Consider the following 14117-nt stretch of genomic DNA (forward strand, 5'->3'; position numbering starts at 1 on the left):
CAGAACAGAGACAGTTATAGATACAGAGAGCAAACGTGGTTGGGGGGAGGAGAGAAATTAGGTGAGGACAATTAAGAGATACAAACTACCACTTACGAAGTAAATGCGTAATGGGTGTGAAATGTAAAACAACAGGTAGTTGGATGGATGGATGGATGGATGGATGGAGAGATAGATAAGGCAACCCCATTAAGCTTAGGGAGGAGACTTGGCCCTAAAAGAAGCAGAGGTAGGCCCATCAGTGTTAGTAAGCAGACCTCTCGTGAAAACAGGGAACTGCAAAAATCAGCAGCCCTGCTCTCAGACCTGGGAGTCCCCAGATAAGGTAGCCGGGATGCGGAGCCCCCGACTTCTCTTCTAGCTACTCAAGGAGGTGAGTGCTTTGGCCTGAGGCATGTAGATTCGGGTCAGTGGAGGGAGGAATCCCAAACCCAAACAGATGTGAGGCAGAAGTGCCCATCAATTCCCCACTCGGAACTCACAGGGAAGTCAGCATCTTGGTGTGATGGGTCAGCAGAGGGAGGAACCGTAGACCCTCCCCTGAGTGAGAAATGGGGACCGTGAGGGAGGACCACACGTTATAGGGCCTCAGCCTGCCTGTTGCGGCTTTCAGCCTCTGGAGACTAGGGGCGCTGTGGCCAGGTAAGGCCATCCTCACTTCCACTGTTCGGTCTCAGGGAGCTGTGGGCCTTACTGGGAGGAAATGTCCTCAAGTCAAGAGAGAAAGGCGCCCCCAGATCCTCCCAGGAGACCCAGTGGGGACTGTGAATGACGACCCCCCTTCCACCGAATCAAAGGCATAATAAAGAGTCCTGCCCAGGCCTCTGCTCAGCCCTTGAAGGCCCAGAGCATGGTTGTCAGGTGGAGGCTCCTCATTTCTTTGTATCATTTCTAAGGGAGACGAGATCCTTCGTCTGAAGGTGCCACACCAGGGGCAGCAGGAGGGGTCCCAGACCCTTGGTATCGACAAGATGAGGACGCTGAATGGTTGAGGACCAACGAGTTCAGGACAGAGCAGGCCCCACACAACTGTCAGCGCTGTGCACCCCGACAGTGTCCATGACGCAGTTCCTTTTCGTGGGCCCCAGGGGGCTTTGAGGTGTCACCTTTAGAGCAGCACAGGAAAGAGGCCCCGGCCCTACCAAGAGTCGATGTGGCAATCCTGTTTGTGAACGAAAGGGACCCTTGGAACCCAGAGAGGGCCTACCCTACCAGGATCCGTGGTCACCGCCGTCAGCCACAGGCAGGGCTGGCAGGCTGTAGCCTGAGGCTCACTCACTCTCGCTTCATACGCTGGGTTCTCAGGGGACAGGCTGACCAAGAACAAGAGCCTAGTGGTTCCTAGAGCAGTGCCCTCAAGGAAACGTGCAGAGCGGCGTTCTTCAAGTCAGGGTGGGACCTCCCTGCTGAAGGTGCTCACACCCTCTCACCTTCCCTCCTCCAGGTTCCAGCATCACCTGCTCTCCTGCCCACTCCCCCGCTTGCTGTCCCTGCCCATAGTCATGCCTCGGGGGCAGAAGAGTAAGCTCCGTGCCCGTGAGAAGCGCCGCCAGGCCCGGAGGGAGACCCAGAATCTCGGGGGTGCTCAGGCCACTGCAGCACAGAGAGAAGAGTCGCCCTCGTCCCCCTCTTCTCTTTCTCGGGGTACTCCCCCGAGCTCCCCTGCTGCTGGCACTCGCCAGGAGCCTCAGGGAGCCCCAGCCACTAGCTCTTGTGATGCAGGGGTTTCAGGCCCAGGATCTGATGTGCGTGCCAAGGGCCGGGTTAAGGCAAGGGAAAATTCCTCCCAGGCCTCAGCCTCCGGTGAGAGCTTTCAGAGAGATCCTCTGATCAAGAAGGTGGGAATGTTGATACAATTCCTGCTGGAGAAGTATACAATGGAAGAGCCCGTTATAAAGGCAGACTTGCTGAAGCTTGTGAACAAAAGGTACAAGAGGAAGTTCCCTGAGATCCTCAGGAGAGTTGCTGAGTGCGTTCAGCTGGTCTTTGGTCTTGAGTTGAAGGAAGTCAAGCCGGGTGGTGATTCCTATGCCCTTGTCAGCAAGCTACATGTCAGCGACGACGGGCGTCAGAGCAGTGGCGGGCGGTTTCAGAAGAATGGGCTTCTGATGCTTGTCCTCGGTGTGATCTTCGTGCATGGCGACCGCGCCTCTGAGGAGGAGGTCTGGGAATTCCTGAATGGTTTGGGTGTTTATGTTGGAAGGTGTCACATAATCTTTGGGGAGCCCAGGAAGCTTATCACAGAAGATCTGGTGCAAGAAAAGTACCTGGTGTATCGTCAGGTGCGCGACGGCAATCTCCCGTGCTGTGAGCTCCTGTGGGGCCGGAGAGCCCACGCTGAAACCAGCAAGATGAAAGTCCTGGAGTTCATGGCCAAGGTGGCTGGTACCGTCCCCAGTGCCTTACCAGATCTCTATGAGGAGGCTCTGAAAGATGAGGAAGAGAGAGCCCAAGCCCGAGCCCGAGCCAGAGCTGCAGCCAGGGCTGGTACTCGTGTCAAGGCCAGTGTGCCTTCCAAGGTCATGTCTAGCAGTTCCTCCCACCCTTAGTGAGGTCTGAGGCAGCTTCTTCACTTTGTGTTTGACCAACGCTGCCAACCTTTTCAGTAGTGAGAGGCTAAGCTGGGGCTGGAAAGATCATAATATATATCTTCTTTGTGTTCCTGTTTTACACTAGTATCTTTCAAATGTTGTTTCTTTTACTAGAATGTTTCTTTAGATTCAGAATCCAAGTTTATAAATGACATGGATCACATATTTGTTGTTGTTTATCAGGTTTAAGCGTAAGAGTTTAGGTAGTGTGTAGTACGATGTGAAAACTCCTTGCATCTTTCTGGCGTTCCGGACTGAGATAATATGGCTTTGGAATAGGAATTTTCTTGGAAATGTGAAAGAATGCTGTGGTTTTAAAATGAAAAGTAAAGTTTAGTCAAATTTTGGTTTGTCTCATTCACCTTTGTCTTTCTCTTTGTAAAATTCAAAGATATACACCTAGATGTCCTTAGCTTATTCAAGAATGCCGACAAAATTAGATAGTAATAAATTACATTCCTCACCCAGTGCCTCATTGATTCCCATCTGTAATTGAGCATCTGCTCTTTGGAAGGTTCTGTGCTGGTAGTGATGATGCTAAGATAAAAAAGACCTTGCACCTGCCTGTAGATGTTGAGTGTATAAGAGCAGCTGTTATATAAGGAAGGTGGTGTGATGAAAAAACCCAGTGAGGATGGTGGGGAGAGAGTCCAGATGAGAGCAGTGAAGTATAAATTCTCTTAGCCAGAGCACTTTGAGGTTTGGTTATTTTGCAAATCCCTCCTTGGGAGGTAATTTTAAGTTGGCTGCATGGCGGGCTAGATGAGGCTGTGATAATGGTGAGCAGGGGTCCAGTGCTTTTGCCCCGGTGCAGGTGAACACAGTGCCCAAATAAACCAGGTGTTTTATGCATATTGTCTCCTTTGGGGTGGGATGCTGAGAAGCCCCTGTGCTGGCACGCTGTGCCCTGGGCTGGAGGAGCCCCAGCCCGCTCCATTAATTAGTTATCGGGGTTTTTTAATTGGAGTGTAACTGCTTTACAATGTTGTATTAGTTTCTGCTGTGCAACGAAGTGAATCAGCTCCACGTATACATATATCCCCTCCCTGCTGGACTTCCCCCCACCCATCTAGGTGGTCACAGAGCACCAAGCTGAGCTCCCTGTGCTGTACAGCACATTCCCACTAGCTATCTATTTGTCACATGGTAGTGTACATAGGTCAATCCTAATCTCCCAATTCATCCCACCCCCCCTTCCCCCGTGTCCACGTGTCCGTTCTCTATGTCTGCGTCTCTGTTCCCACCCTGCAAAGAGGTTCAACTGTACCAGTTATCTAGATTCCACATATATGCGTTAATATATGAGATTTGTTTGTTTTGAGTGTAATCTGGCAGAACTCCTAAATGGGCCCAGATTTTGGTGGTGATGAAACACGTGAAAATCGGTGGGGGGGGGGGGGGCGCGGGTTTGGGAGGCAGGGGAATTATTGGTCCTTGACACAGATTCTATAAGGTTTGATTTGCATCCTGGTGAAACCCCTGCCTCCACAAATGAAACAACATACTCTCTGATAGGGAAAATGTGCTCAGGGTTACTTGCTAAGGACCACTTTGGTTAATTCAGCTTTCTTTGTCCTAGAGGCCCGCATAGTCTCTGACATCTCCTGGATAAAATGAAAAATTCCTAGAGATGAGGGTATCTCTAGGACAGAGAAGACCAGTCTCTTCTGGTATGAAAACAAGCATCGTAATAACTGCCATGCACGAAAGACCCAGACATCGCCAGCCACTGTGCCAGGTGCTTTACATATATCACATATGTTCCGACAGTTCTATAAGATGAGGCTTATCAAACCCACTTGGCAGACAAAGAACTTGCAGTATTCTCTGGACTGGTAAAGTGACAGAACCGGGAGTACAGCCCAGTCTGAATTCCTCCAGAGCCCGTACTGTTCCACTCCTCCCAGCCTGAGGCAGCCCTTCTGTCTCTTAATCCATTTCTCCTTTCACTGCTCCGTGACGTCTCTCAGGCAATAAGAAAGAGGAACTTGTAGCCAAAATATTAAGAGCAGGCCTAAAGAAGGAAGGTGAACACGAGAATCAGACACCATCTGGGGATTGTCTGTGGGCTTCGTTTACCTAGGATCCTCCTGCCCCTCGCCCCAGGCTTCCCTGAGAGCTGATTGCCCCGGTCCCGGCACGGGTGTCCAGTCCCAGCACTTTCCGGCATCACAGCGCCCTGCCCCTGGGTCTTCCCCAGTGTGCCCTTGTGTCCAGACTGGAAGCTGACCTGCTGGCCAGCTCTCCTCTGCATCTTCCTCTGGAGGCTGCACTCAGCTCCCGGAGGAACAGACAGCCCATATGCCTTGCCCTCCCCTGAGTCGGAGCATCCCGACTCCCCGCAGATCCCGTTCGTCACCGTGGACCCCTGGGACAGCAGCTGCCCTTTCCATGTATCTGTTCACTTCAGACAGTGACGTTTACACACCTCCTCATCCCCACTGGGTGCCTCCACCACATTCTCGGTGTTTGCAAGCCTGCTGGTGACGAGACTCTGATTTGGTGTGGACTCTACAGGGCCTTGGCTTATAACCCCAAGGCTAGGGAGGCCTTGTTTGAAACAACGTGATATTTGCAGTAGGATTTTAATGCAGTGTCTTCTTTGAATCTGGCCACTGAATCCATACACTGATGAGTGAACTTAATTAAGGGGTCCAAAAACCAAAGCCTTCTTCCTAAGTGGTAAAGGAGGAGGGACCAAGGAAATCACTGTGTAAACAAACATCTGCTGAGGCTGAATTCCTAAAATCCCATCTTGGAGTCCTTCTTGGAGGTGGAAAATGGTTCTTTGGCAGACATGCTAGCTTTGAATAACAAGGAAGAATAATTCACCATCCTCCCAGTAATTCTTGTCTGTGTCTGTCCCAGGGGAGATGCTGTTTGTTCAGTATGCTTAATTGCACCTGTTCGGGTGTTCAGGTATGTTCAGTCAGGTGGTGGGTGGCTGTGATTTTGACCGTGCAACCAAAAGTTAGGAGAAAATTTCCAGCCTACTGAGATTACACAGGTTATTGCAATTGGCAATGCAGAAAGGTACTGGTGAAAGCCCTCTCTGCTGAGATGTACAGGGTACTTTTGGAAATTAGATGGGATCCTATATTTGAAAACACGTCTTACATAGTATGCACAAGAAAAAAATTGGTGAATTTCAAGGTAAATTTGGCCTTCTCAGAAACTCCTCCAACTAACTAAGAGGGTTGTTGTCATAAGCAATTGCAATAGTCGCTCTTTATTGAGCACATACTATACACCAGTTTATGGGAGACTGCAAACCTCATCCACATCCTGTCTTGCTCTCCCTGGGTTCCTGGGGAGACTATATTCCCAGTCCACTTGTAATTAGGAAGGGTCACCTCCAGACCAAGGCACGAGGGAGTCAGTATGGCACCTCTGTGCTTTCTCTTCCATTCAGCAGCAAACAGAGAGAGCCCGTGTTGAGGTGTGGAGCCACGTGATGTACATAGCCGGGATCTCGGAGTCATCTGTGAGCGGTGAGCCTCTGCCAACCTTCATCAGATTTTATGTGCACAAGAAACAGACTTTTGTTGTGTTAAGTCATTCAGATATCAGGTTTTCTCTGTTGCATCAGTTAGCAGTTACTTAATCCGAGTGATACACAACTACTATTTCTACTCTTAGGCTCATTTAAATGTTTTAATGACAGAGCTAATCATAGCATATATACTCTTCTTATAAAAACTTCTTACACACCTAAATCACAAACTCCCCCCTTACAACATTGCTCGAAAATTCAGCCCCCTTTTCAGAAGTAACCACAATTAACTGTCTGGTGTGTGTCATTCTAAAGCTGATTTGAGGCTTCTTTGTACATAGATGTGCTACAAAAATGTGTTGAATTTTTAACACACAGGGGCCACAGTGTACATGTTGTTCTGTGACTTGCTCTTGTAACTTAATGGAAGTGAATGCAAGATCTTTCTGTGACAGCACTTATAAGACCCACCTCACTTTTTAAAGCTGTCATCACCGTTAGAAAAGGTCCCAGCCAGCCCTCTGGTCCTAAGCTACAGCGTGAAGTAGAGCCCCTCAGCCAACCTGTAGATCTGTGAGAACAAACAGTTGTTGTGTTAGGATGCTAAGTTTTGTGGCTCTTCATTGGGCAGTGGAAGTTTACTAATAAGTACATCAAGGGCTAGCAGTTCATATTTTAATTTTTTATGTTCTTTGTCTTCCACAGGGAGCACATACTATTCCTAAAAATACTTTTAAGGTTAAGAAAAATAAACTTCAAAAGGCATGGGAAATTCTAATTACAGACGTTAGGGAAGCCTTTAAAATGGGAAAAATAAGCAAATAATTTACAAAAGAAGAGTGAAGTGACGCATGATTATTTCTCCTACAGAATGAAAACAAAAAGATTACCTATAGACTGTTCTCTCTCCAGCTGGTGGATTGATAAAGAGAAATTTTATATCAGAGGATAAGTTCCTGATAGTTCATGAGTTTCAACATAGTTCTGGAGCATGTTTATCTCACACCACCTAGAAAGGCAATATGTAGTTCGTAAGAGCATGAGATTCTGGAGCCAGACACCCGGTCTTTCAATCCCAGCGCTACCATTTACTAGTTGTGTAATCTTGGGTAAATTCCGTAACCTCTTTGTGCCTCTTTTCTTATCTGTAAAATTGTGATGATAGTAATACCTAACTATAAGATTATTCTGAGAATTAAGTGTAGGGCATTCAGCACGGTGCCCACGAATTCATAAGCGTTATATATGTGTTAACTATTATTTTATTATCAAAGCATTTTGCTGAGTTTTCATTGAAGGATTAATTGACATTTAATACAGGAAGAATATGGGCCCTATAGATAACCTTAACACTTAAAAACTACAATGTAGAAATACTAACCTTCTGAGAGGGAATCTGTCACATCTGTAGGCCCTAAAGCACTATCGGATGATTTCCATTAATATTAATTAGGTCAATAAAAAGTATTAATGTTTAAATACAAGCCATGGTTATCAGAAAAATTTATTAGCCTTAATACTTCACTCCCCATTTGTATAGGATAAATGAGGTAATTCAAAAGAGAGAGATTTTATGTTTTATCATTAGTAAATAGCTAAGCAGTGAAGAACTGAGGAACTCAGCTTTGACCACATCTTGGACTAAGTGAGATTTAAGGATTGTTTGGTATCCAAGGATACCTCTTAATGTAATTTCTATAAATCTGAGAAGAAAAGAGATTGTGATGATCTCATTTGAGAGTAATATGTGGAAGAAGGACCGTAATACATTGGAAATGCTGCCTAATCAAAGCATTGTTTTCATGTATATTTTATAGTTTTTTTTTTTTTTTTTTTTTTTTATGCGTTACGCGGGCCTCTCACTGTTGTGGCCTCTCCCGTTGCGGAGGACAGGCTCCGGACGCGCAGGCTCAGCGGCCATGGCTCACGGGCCCAGCCGCTCCGCGGCATGTGGGATCCTCCCAGACCGGGGCACGAACCCGTGTCCCCTGCATCGGCAGGCGGACTCTCAACCACTGCGCCACCAGGGAAGCCCTATTTTATAGTTTTTAAGTGATTTTTTTAGCTTAATGTTTTCTAGCTGGAACATTTTATGTCATAATTACTAGTCTCATCAGAGATTTCATTTTTATTTATACAGATATGTGGAATCTATGATTAGATGTGTGCATTTAGGCCAGTTGGACCTCCTTTAGTTTACATCAACGTACTTTTGGAATTTGGTATTCTCCTTTTTCAAGTATAATGCATATATATCTGGCACAGCTTCCTGCTTGACTCTATTGTTGTGCCTTATGTAAAATGACATTTAGTTTGCTTCTCATTGAGTAGAATCAATAACATAAGTCATAATTATGTCCTGGAATAATGTGCATGTCTAGTCTGGCTGCACTGTAGGTGGTGGGATATGGCCTGGGAAGCTAATCATCCTTTATCGTTTCTTTCCACTTGGGAGAGGGCACCCAGAACGCTAAACAATCAACTTCGTAACTAAATATATAGGAGAAAGTTGTTTATAAATTGGGGTCTCTTGTACGAAGGGGAAATACTAAGAACACTCTTTTTGCAAAACATAAATGGAGAACTAAGGCAAAGATAATTCAATCAGAATTTATGTCATCACCTCAAGAGTTCAAGCCAAACCACAAGACTAGTCCACTGTAATGTGTATATGTGTTGTGATGTCAATGTCCAATTCAAGTTAACTCTACATTTTATTGACCTGATGAGCACATTTGTTTGCTAAAGCCAAAAGACAATGCAGGTTCCCTGTCAGACTGTTATGATTGAGAGACCCCCTAAATTGTTTGGACTTATTGGCTTAATTATTCCACATTTGGGAATCCATGGAAGAGGTCTCTTTTCAGGAACACTGATGCGTGTGAGACTGTTGTGACTGTTCTCTCCTTTGCAGAATATTCTACTGCCTTGGCTTCTGTATTAGTCAAGATAAGCTAGGTTATGTTAGAGTGTCAAATTAATCCTGAAATCTCAGTGTTTTACCACAACAAAGGTTTATTTCTCAACCACACTACATGTTCAGTGGGTATGGGGGAGGGAGGGGGCATTTGGGGGTTTTCTCTGGGGCTTACCTATTCACTGAGGCAGGGGAGAGTGGACAGAGAGTCTCTAAAGGGCTCTTCTCTGATTCAGCCAAACCCATCACTGCTTCTCCCATTTCATTGGCTGAAACCGGTCATAAATCCTCGGTTAGCCTCAAGGGGTCTGAAAAATGGAGCTTTCCGTGTGCCTGAGAAGAAGGAATATAGAATTGGGTTTGGCGAGCACAGCACTGTCTGCTACAGTTTTTAAGACACTGCCCTGTCCTGGTTCTTCTACCTCTCAACCTGTTTTTTCTCTGCCTCCTCAATGGACTTCTTTTCCGTCACCCCTTGGGGAACTGGTGCTCCCCAAGTTACCATATCTGGTCCACTATTTTTTTTTCCTCCCCACCACTATCCCCAGGTAACTTCATCCACTCCTCCAGTTCTAACTGCAAACTATCTGCTGCTAACTTCCAGATCTATTATCCCAAGCCCTGACCTACCCACGAAGCTTTAAACATAAATCCAACGATGACTGATTCAAGGATATCTCAAAGTCAGTGTGAAAAAATATAAACACATGATTTTTTTCCCCAACCTCATTCGTCCTCTTCCTGTATTCTTTGTCCCAGTTAGTGGCAGCATCGTATTTCCAAGTCTAGATTCCTCCCTATCATTCCCACCTCTTAATTTTGTATGCCATCTTAGCTCGGCTGTGCTGCACAGTTGTTTAGTCAGTTATCAGTCTGGATGTCCACTGTGAAGGTATTTTTTAGATGCGATTAATAGTTCCATCTGTAGGCTTTGAGTAAAGCAGATTACCACCCATAGTGTGACTGGGCCTCGTGCAATCAGTGGAGGGCCCCAAGACCAAGGACTGAGGTTTCCTGAAGGATTTCAGCCTCAAGACTGCAACACAGGGACTTCCCTGGTGGTCCAGTGGCTAAGACTCCGTGCTCCCAATTCCGGGGGCCCCGGTTCGATCCCTGGTCAGGGAACTAGATCCCGCATGCATGCTGCAAGTAAGAGTTCCCATGCCGCGACTAAAGATCCCGCATGCCACAACGAGGACCCGGCGCAGCCAAAATAAATATATAAATATTAAAAAAAAAGGACTGCAACACAGAAACCCCGCCTGAGTTTCCAGTATGCCTGCCCTGCTATACAGACCTTGGACTCAAGACTATAACATCTGAGTTTCTAACCTACTGGCTTGCTCTATGAATTTCAGCTCCCTGACTTCCCCCAGCTAGGGCCTCGGGGAGGTGAGGGCTTTGTTTGGAGGCTGGAGGACTCGGGACCATAGAGGGAGGGGTTCCCAGGCTCTGATAGACGGCACCAGCAGGACGCAGGGACCGCTGACCCCTGACCCCTGACCAGTGGGTGTCCCCGCAGAGTCCTGCCCCTGCCGTCACCCCTCGGAGACCCCACGCCGCGCCGGATGCGGCTCCCCCCCCGACTTCCGCTTCAGAAGCGAGGAGCCTGACCGGGAGCCGCGGCGGTTGTTCAGCCAAGCGTGGGTTTTCAGGACTCGTCCGGAGCCACGGTGAGGACCTGAGTGTAGCCTGCGGGACCTTCCCTCCCCCCTCCCCCCATAACAAAGGTGACCCACCTGCATCCCACCCCTGCGATCTTGTTCTTGGAGGCCCCAGCAGAGCTATCGGGCTGAATTCGGCCTAGGATGTCTCAGGCAGAAGGCCTTGGTCTGTGAGAGTAGCGCTGATTCTACAAATGGAGAAGATCTAAGTCCTAGATGAGGGCCTTGAGTGCTAGTGAGCAGACCTCGGCCCCCAAAGCGGGCCACACTGAGCAGTGCCCCTGCTCTCAGCTCTAGGAGGCCCTAGCAAGGTAGACAGATGTTGAGTGACCTAAATTCCCCTCCAGTGACGGAGGGAAATGAGGGCTACCTCATGACTCCCAAACTCAGGAGAGGAGGTTCCGGGCGGAGCTGGCAGGCTGTGGTGCCCCCTCATCTCCTCTGGAGATGGTCTCAGGGAGGTGAGAGCCTTGGTCTAATGGAATAAGCCCAATTCAGCAAAGGGACCTAGTCCTCAACAGCATTCATGGTTGTGACACCGAGTGAGGATGGGGGCCCCTCCCACAAGAAACGGGGCAGCATAACGCACCAGCCCTGTTTTCAGGCTTGGGAGAATTGGGTATTTTGACATGAGTTGCATTCACTTATTCCCAGGACATCTCAGGGAGGTGAGAGACCAGGTCAAAGGGGGCAGCCTCGGGTCGGCAAGGGAGGATTTCAGGTTATGCCAGGTGTCATGGTGAGAGCCTTGAGGACTGTGGGGATGTCCCACATGAAAGCATTCAGGCCACAAAGAATCCTCACTATTAGCATCCCTGGGAGACCTCAAGCATAGATGTCAGGCAGAAATGCCCATCAGTTCCCACTACAGGCGAACAGGGAAATAAGGGTCTTGGTCTGAGGAGAGTGGTCCCATGTCAGCAGAGGGAGAAATCTTAGACCCTATCAGGAGGCACATTTAGACCTTGAATTGGGATCTTGTGTGGGACCACAAGGACTTCAACCTGCCTGCAACAGCTTTCATTCTTGGGAGACCACGTTTAGTTAGATACGGTCATCTTCACTTCCTCCTATTGGGACACAGGCTGGTTGGCTCTTACTATCATATAGGCATCATTCAGGCAAAAGTTGAGCTTCTCTACCAGGAGCCCAACTGAGGAACCCGAGTGAGGACTCAAAGTGTCCAGCCCAACCCTTGGATTTCAGCCCAAGACATCTCTGGGAAGGACTGTCAGGTAGAGCGTCTGCTCACTTCTTTATATCACGTCTAAGAGAGGTGAGGTCCTCAGTCTGAAGGTGCATCCACCAGTCAGCAAATGGAGAGTGGTTCCAAGCCTTTTAAGGAGCCAAGGTGAGGACCTCGAATGATGATCGCAACGAACTCAGGATAGGAGGGACCCTACTGAGCTCGCAGCTCTGGTGTCCCCTGGCAGGGAGGTGGACTGAGGCACCCCTTCACTTCCTTCTCCTGGATCGCAGGGAGGTTTGAGGTGTCAGCTGAAGAGTAGCAGCGGGGAGGGTGCCCAGGCTCTGCCGAGACCTGACATGATAATATTGAAGATGAACCGAGAGGACCCCACTGCCAGCACCTGTTGTCACCTGAGTAAATCCAAGGCAGGGCTGATAGGATGCAGAGTAAAACTCTAAGGCCTCTGTGGTTCCTCTATGGGATTCTGGGAGGACAGGCTGACCGGGAAAACAGGAGCCTTGTGGGTTCCCAGAGCAGTGCCCTCAAGGAAACTTGCAGAGGCAGCCTTTGATAAAGCCAAGGTGGAATCTCCCCACTTTAAGGTGCTCATGTCACCTCATTCTCCAGCCTCCAGGTGTCCAAATCACCTGTCATTGGCCCACACTCCTGTCTGCTGTCCCTGACCATAGCCACCATGCCTCGTGGTCAGAAGAGTAAGCTCCGTGCTCGTGAGGAACGCCGCCGTAACAGAGGTGAGACCCAAGGTCTTAATGCTCAGGCCACCACAGCAGGGGTAGAAGAGACCACTTCCTCACCCGCTTCTGTTTCTCAGGGTACTCCCCAGAGCTCCGCTGCTGCTGGCACTCGCCAGGAGCCTCAGGGAGCCCCAGCCACTAGCTCTCGTGCTGCAGGGGTTTCATGCCCAGGATATGATGTACGTGCCAAGGGCCAAGTTGAGGAAAGTAAAAATTCCTCCCAGGCCTCAACCTCCAGTGATCCTGGAAAGGATCTTGTAACCAGGAAGGCAGGGATGTTGGTGCAGTTCATGCTGTATAAATATAAGATAAAGCAGCCCATTAAAAAGGGAGAAAAGCTGAAGATTGTCAACAAAAGGTATAGGGAGCACTTCCCTGAGATCCCCAGGAGAGCCTCCGAGTGCATGGAGCTGGTCTTTGGCCTAGAATTGAAGGAAGTCAAGCCCAACAGTCATTCCTATGCCCTGGTCGGCAAGCTAGATCTCACCGATGATGGGCGTCGGAGCAGTGGCGGGCGGTTTCGGAAGAATGGGCCCCTGATGCCTCTCCTCGGTGTGATCTTCTTGCATGGCGACCGCGCCTCTGAGGAGGAGATCTGGGAATTCCTGAATATTTTGGGTGTTTTTGATGGGAGGAGGCACTTCATCTTGGTGGAGCCCAGGAAGGTTATCACAGAAGATTTGGTGCAGGAAAGGTGCCTGGAGTACCGCCAGGTGCCCAGCAGCGATCCGCCATGCTCTGAGTTCCTGTGGGGCCCGAGAGCCCACGCTGAAACCAGCAAGATGAAAGTGCTGGAGGTTCTGGCCAAGATCCATGATACGGTCCCCACTGCCCTCCCACCCCACAATGAAGAGGCTTTGAGAGATGAGGGAGAGAGAGCCCGAGCCAGGGCTGCAGCCAGGGCTGGCACTACTGCCACTGCCGTGTGCGTTCCAGGGCCACATCCAGCCTCTCCTCACACCCCTAGTGAGGTCTGAAGCCCACCCATTCTTCACTTTGTGGTAGGAAAAGCCTGTTAACCAGTGTTCCTGATATGCTTAAATAACCTGTTGACTTTTTTCCTGCATTTTTAATTGGTGTTCCTTTCAACAGAAAGTTTATTTAGATTCAGAATATAAGTATATGAATGACATGGATCACACACTTATTGCTGTTTGTCAGATTTAGGAGTAAGAATTTTGTTTTTTGAAATACGAATTGGAAATCCTTAAATCACTTTTGTGGTCCAGAACAAGAATAACATCACTTTAGGATAAGAATATCCTTGGAAACATGGAAGAACACCACGCTAAAATAGGATCAGAAGATATAGCTAGGTAGCTAGATGGAGAGATAAGGTAGATAAGACAGACAGAGAGCTAAAGTCAAAGTTGATCAATTTTTGGTTTGCCTTACTCCATTTAGTCTTTCTTTTGTAAATTTAAAAGATATATACTGGATTTGCCTATGGTTTTCAAGAATGTTTGAGAATACAAATTATAGCAAATGATTTGTTCATGACTCTTATT

The 14117-nt window shown here is 48.2% G+C and overlaps 2 protein-coding genes across 2 annotated transcripts; both read left to right on the forward strand.

The window, feature by feature from the left end:
• The first annotated feature begins 1502 nt into the window (after window positions 1-1502).
• On the forward strand, window positions 1503-10678 carry LOC116748307 (melanoma-associated antigen B4-like). Its single transcript, XM_032621063.1, has 4 exons — window positions 1503-2548; window positions 4792-4984; window positions 6004-6082; window positions 10524-10678. Exons 1-4 carry the CDS (start codon window positions 1503-1505, stop codon window positions 10676-10678), a joined length of 1473 nt encoding a protein of 490 aa, XP_032476954.1.
• Window positions 10679-12548: 1870 nt separating this feature from the next.
• Window positions 12549-13576, forward strand: LOC116748309 (melanoma-associated antigen B4-like). Its single transcript, XM_032621065.1, is given in 2 exon segments — window positions 12549-13530; window positions 13533-13576. Coding segments are annotated over 2 exon segments (1026 nt in total).
• The last annotated feature ends 541 nt before the right edge of the window (window positions 13577-14117 follow it).

This window comes from Phocoena sinus, unplaced genomic scaffold (assembly GCF_008692025.1).
Source record: "Phocoena sinus isolate mPhoSin1 unplaced genomic scaffold, mPhoSin1.pri scaffold_39_arrow_ctg1, whole genome shotgun sequence".
Taxonomy (NCBI): domain Eukaryota; kingdom Metazoa; phylum Chordata; class Mammalia; order Artiodactyla; family Phocoenidae; genus Phocoena; species Phocoena sinus.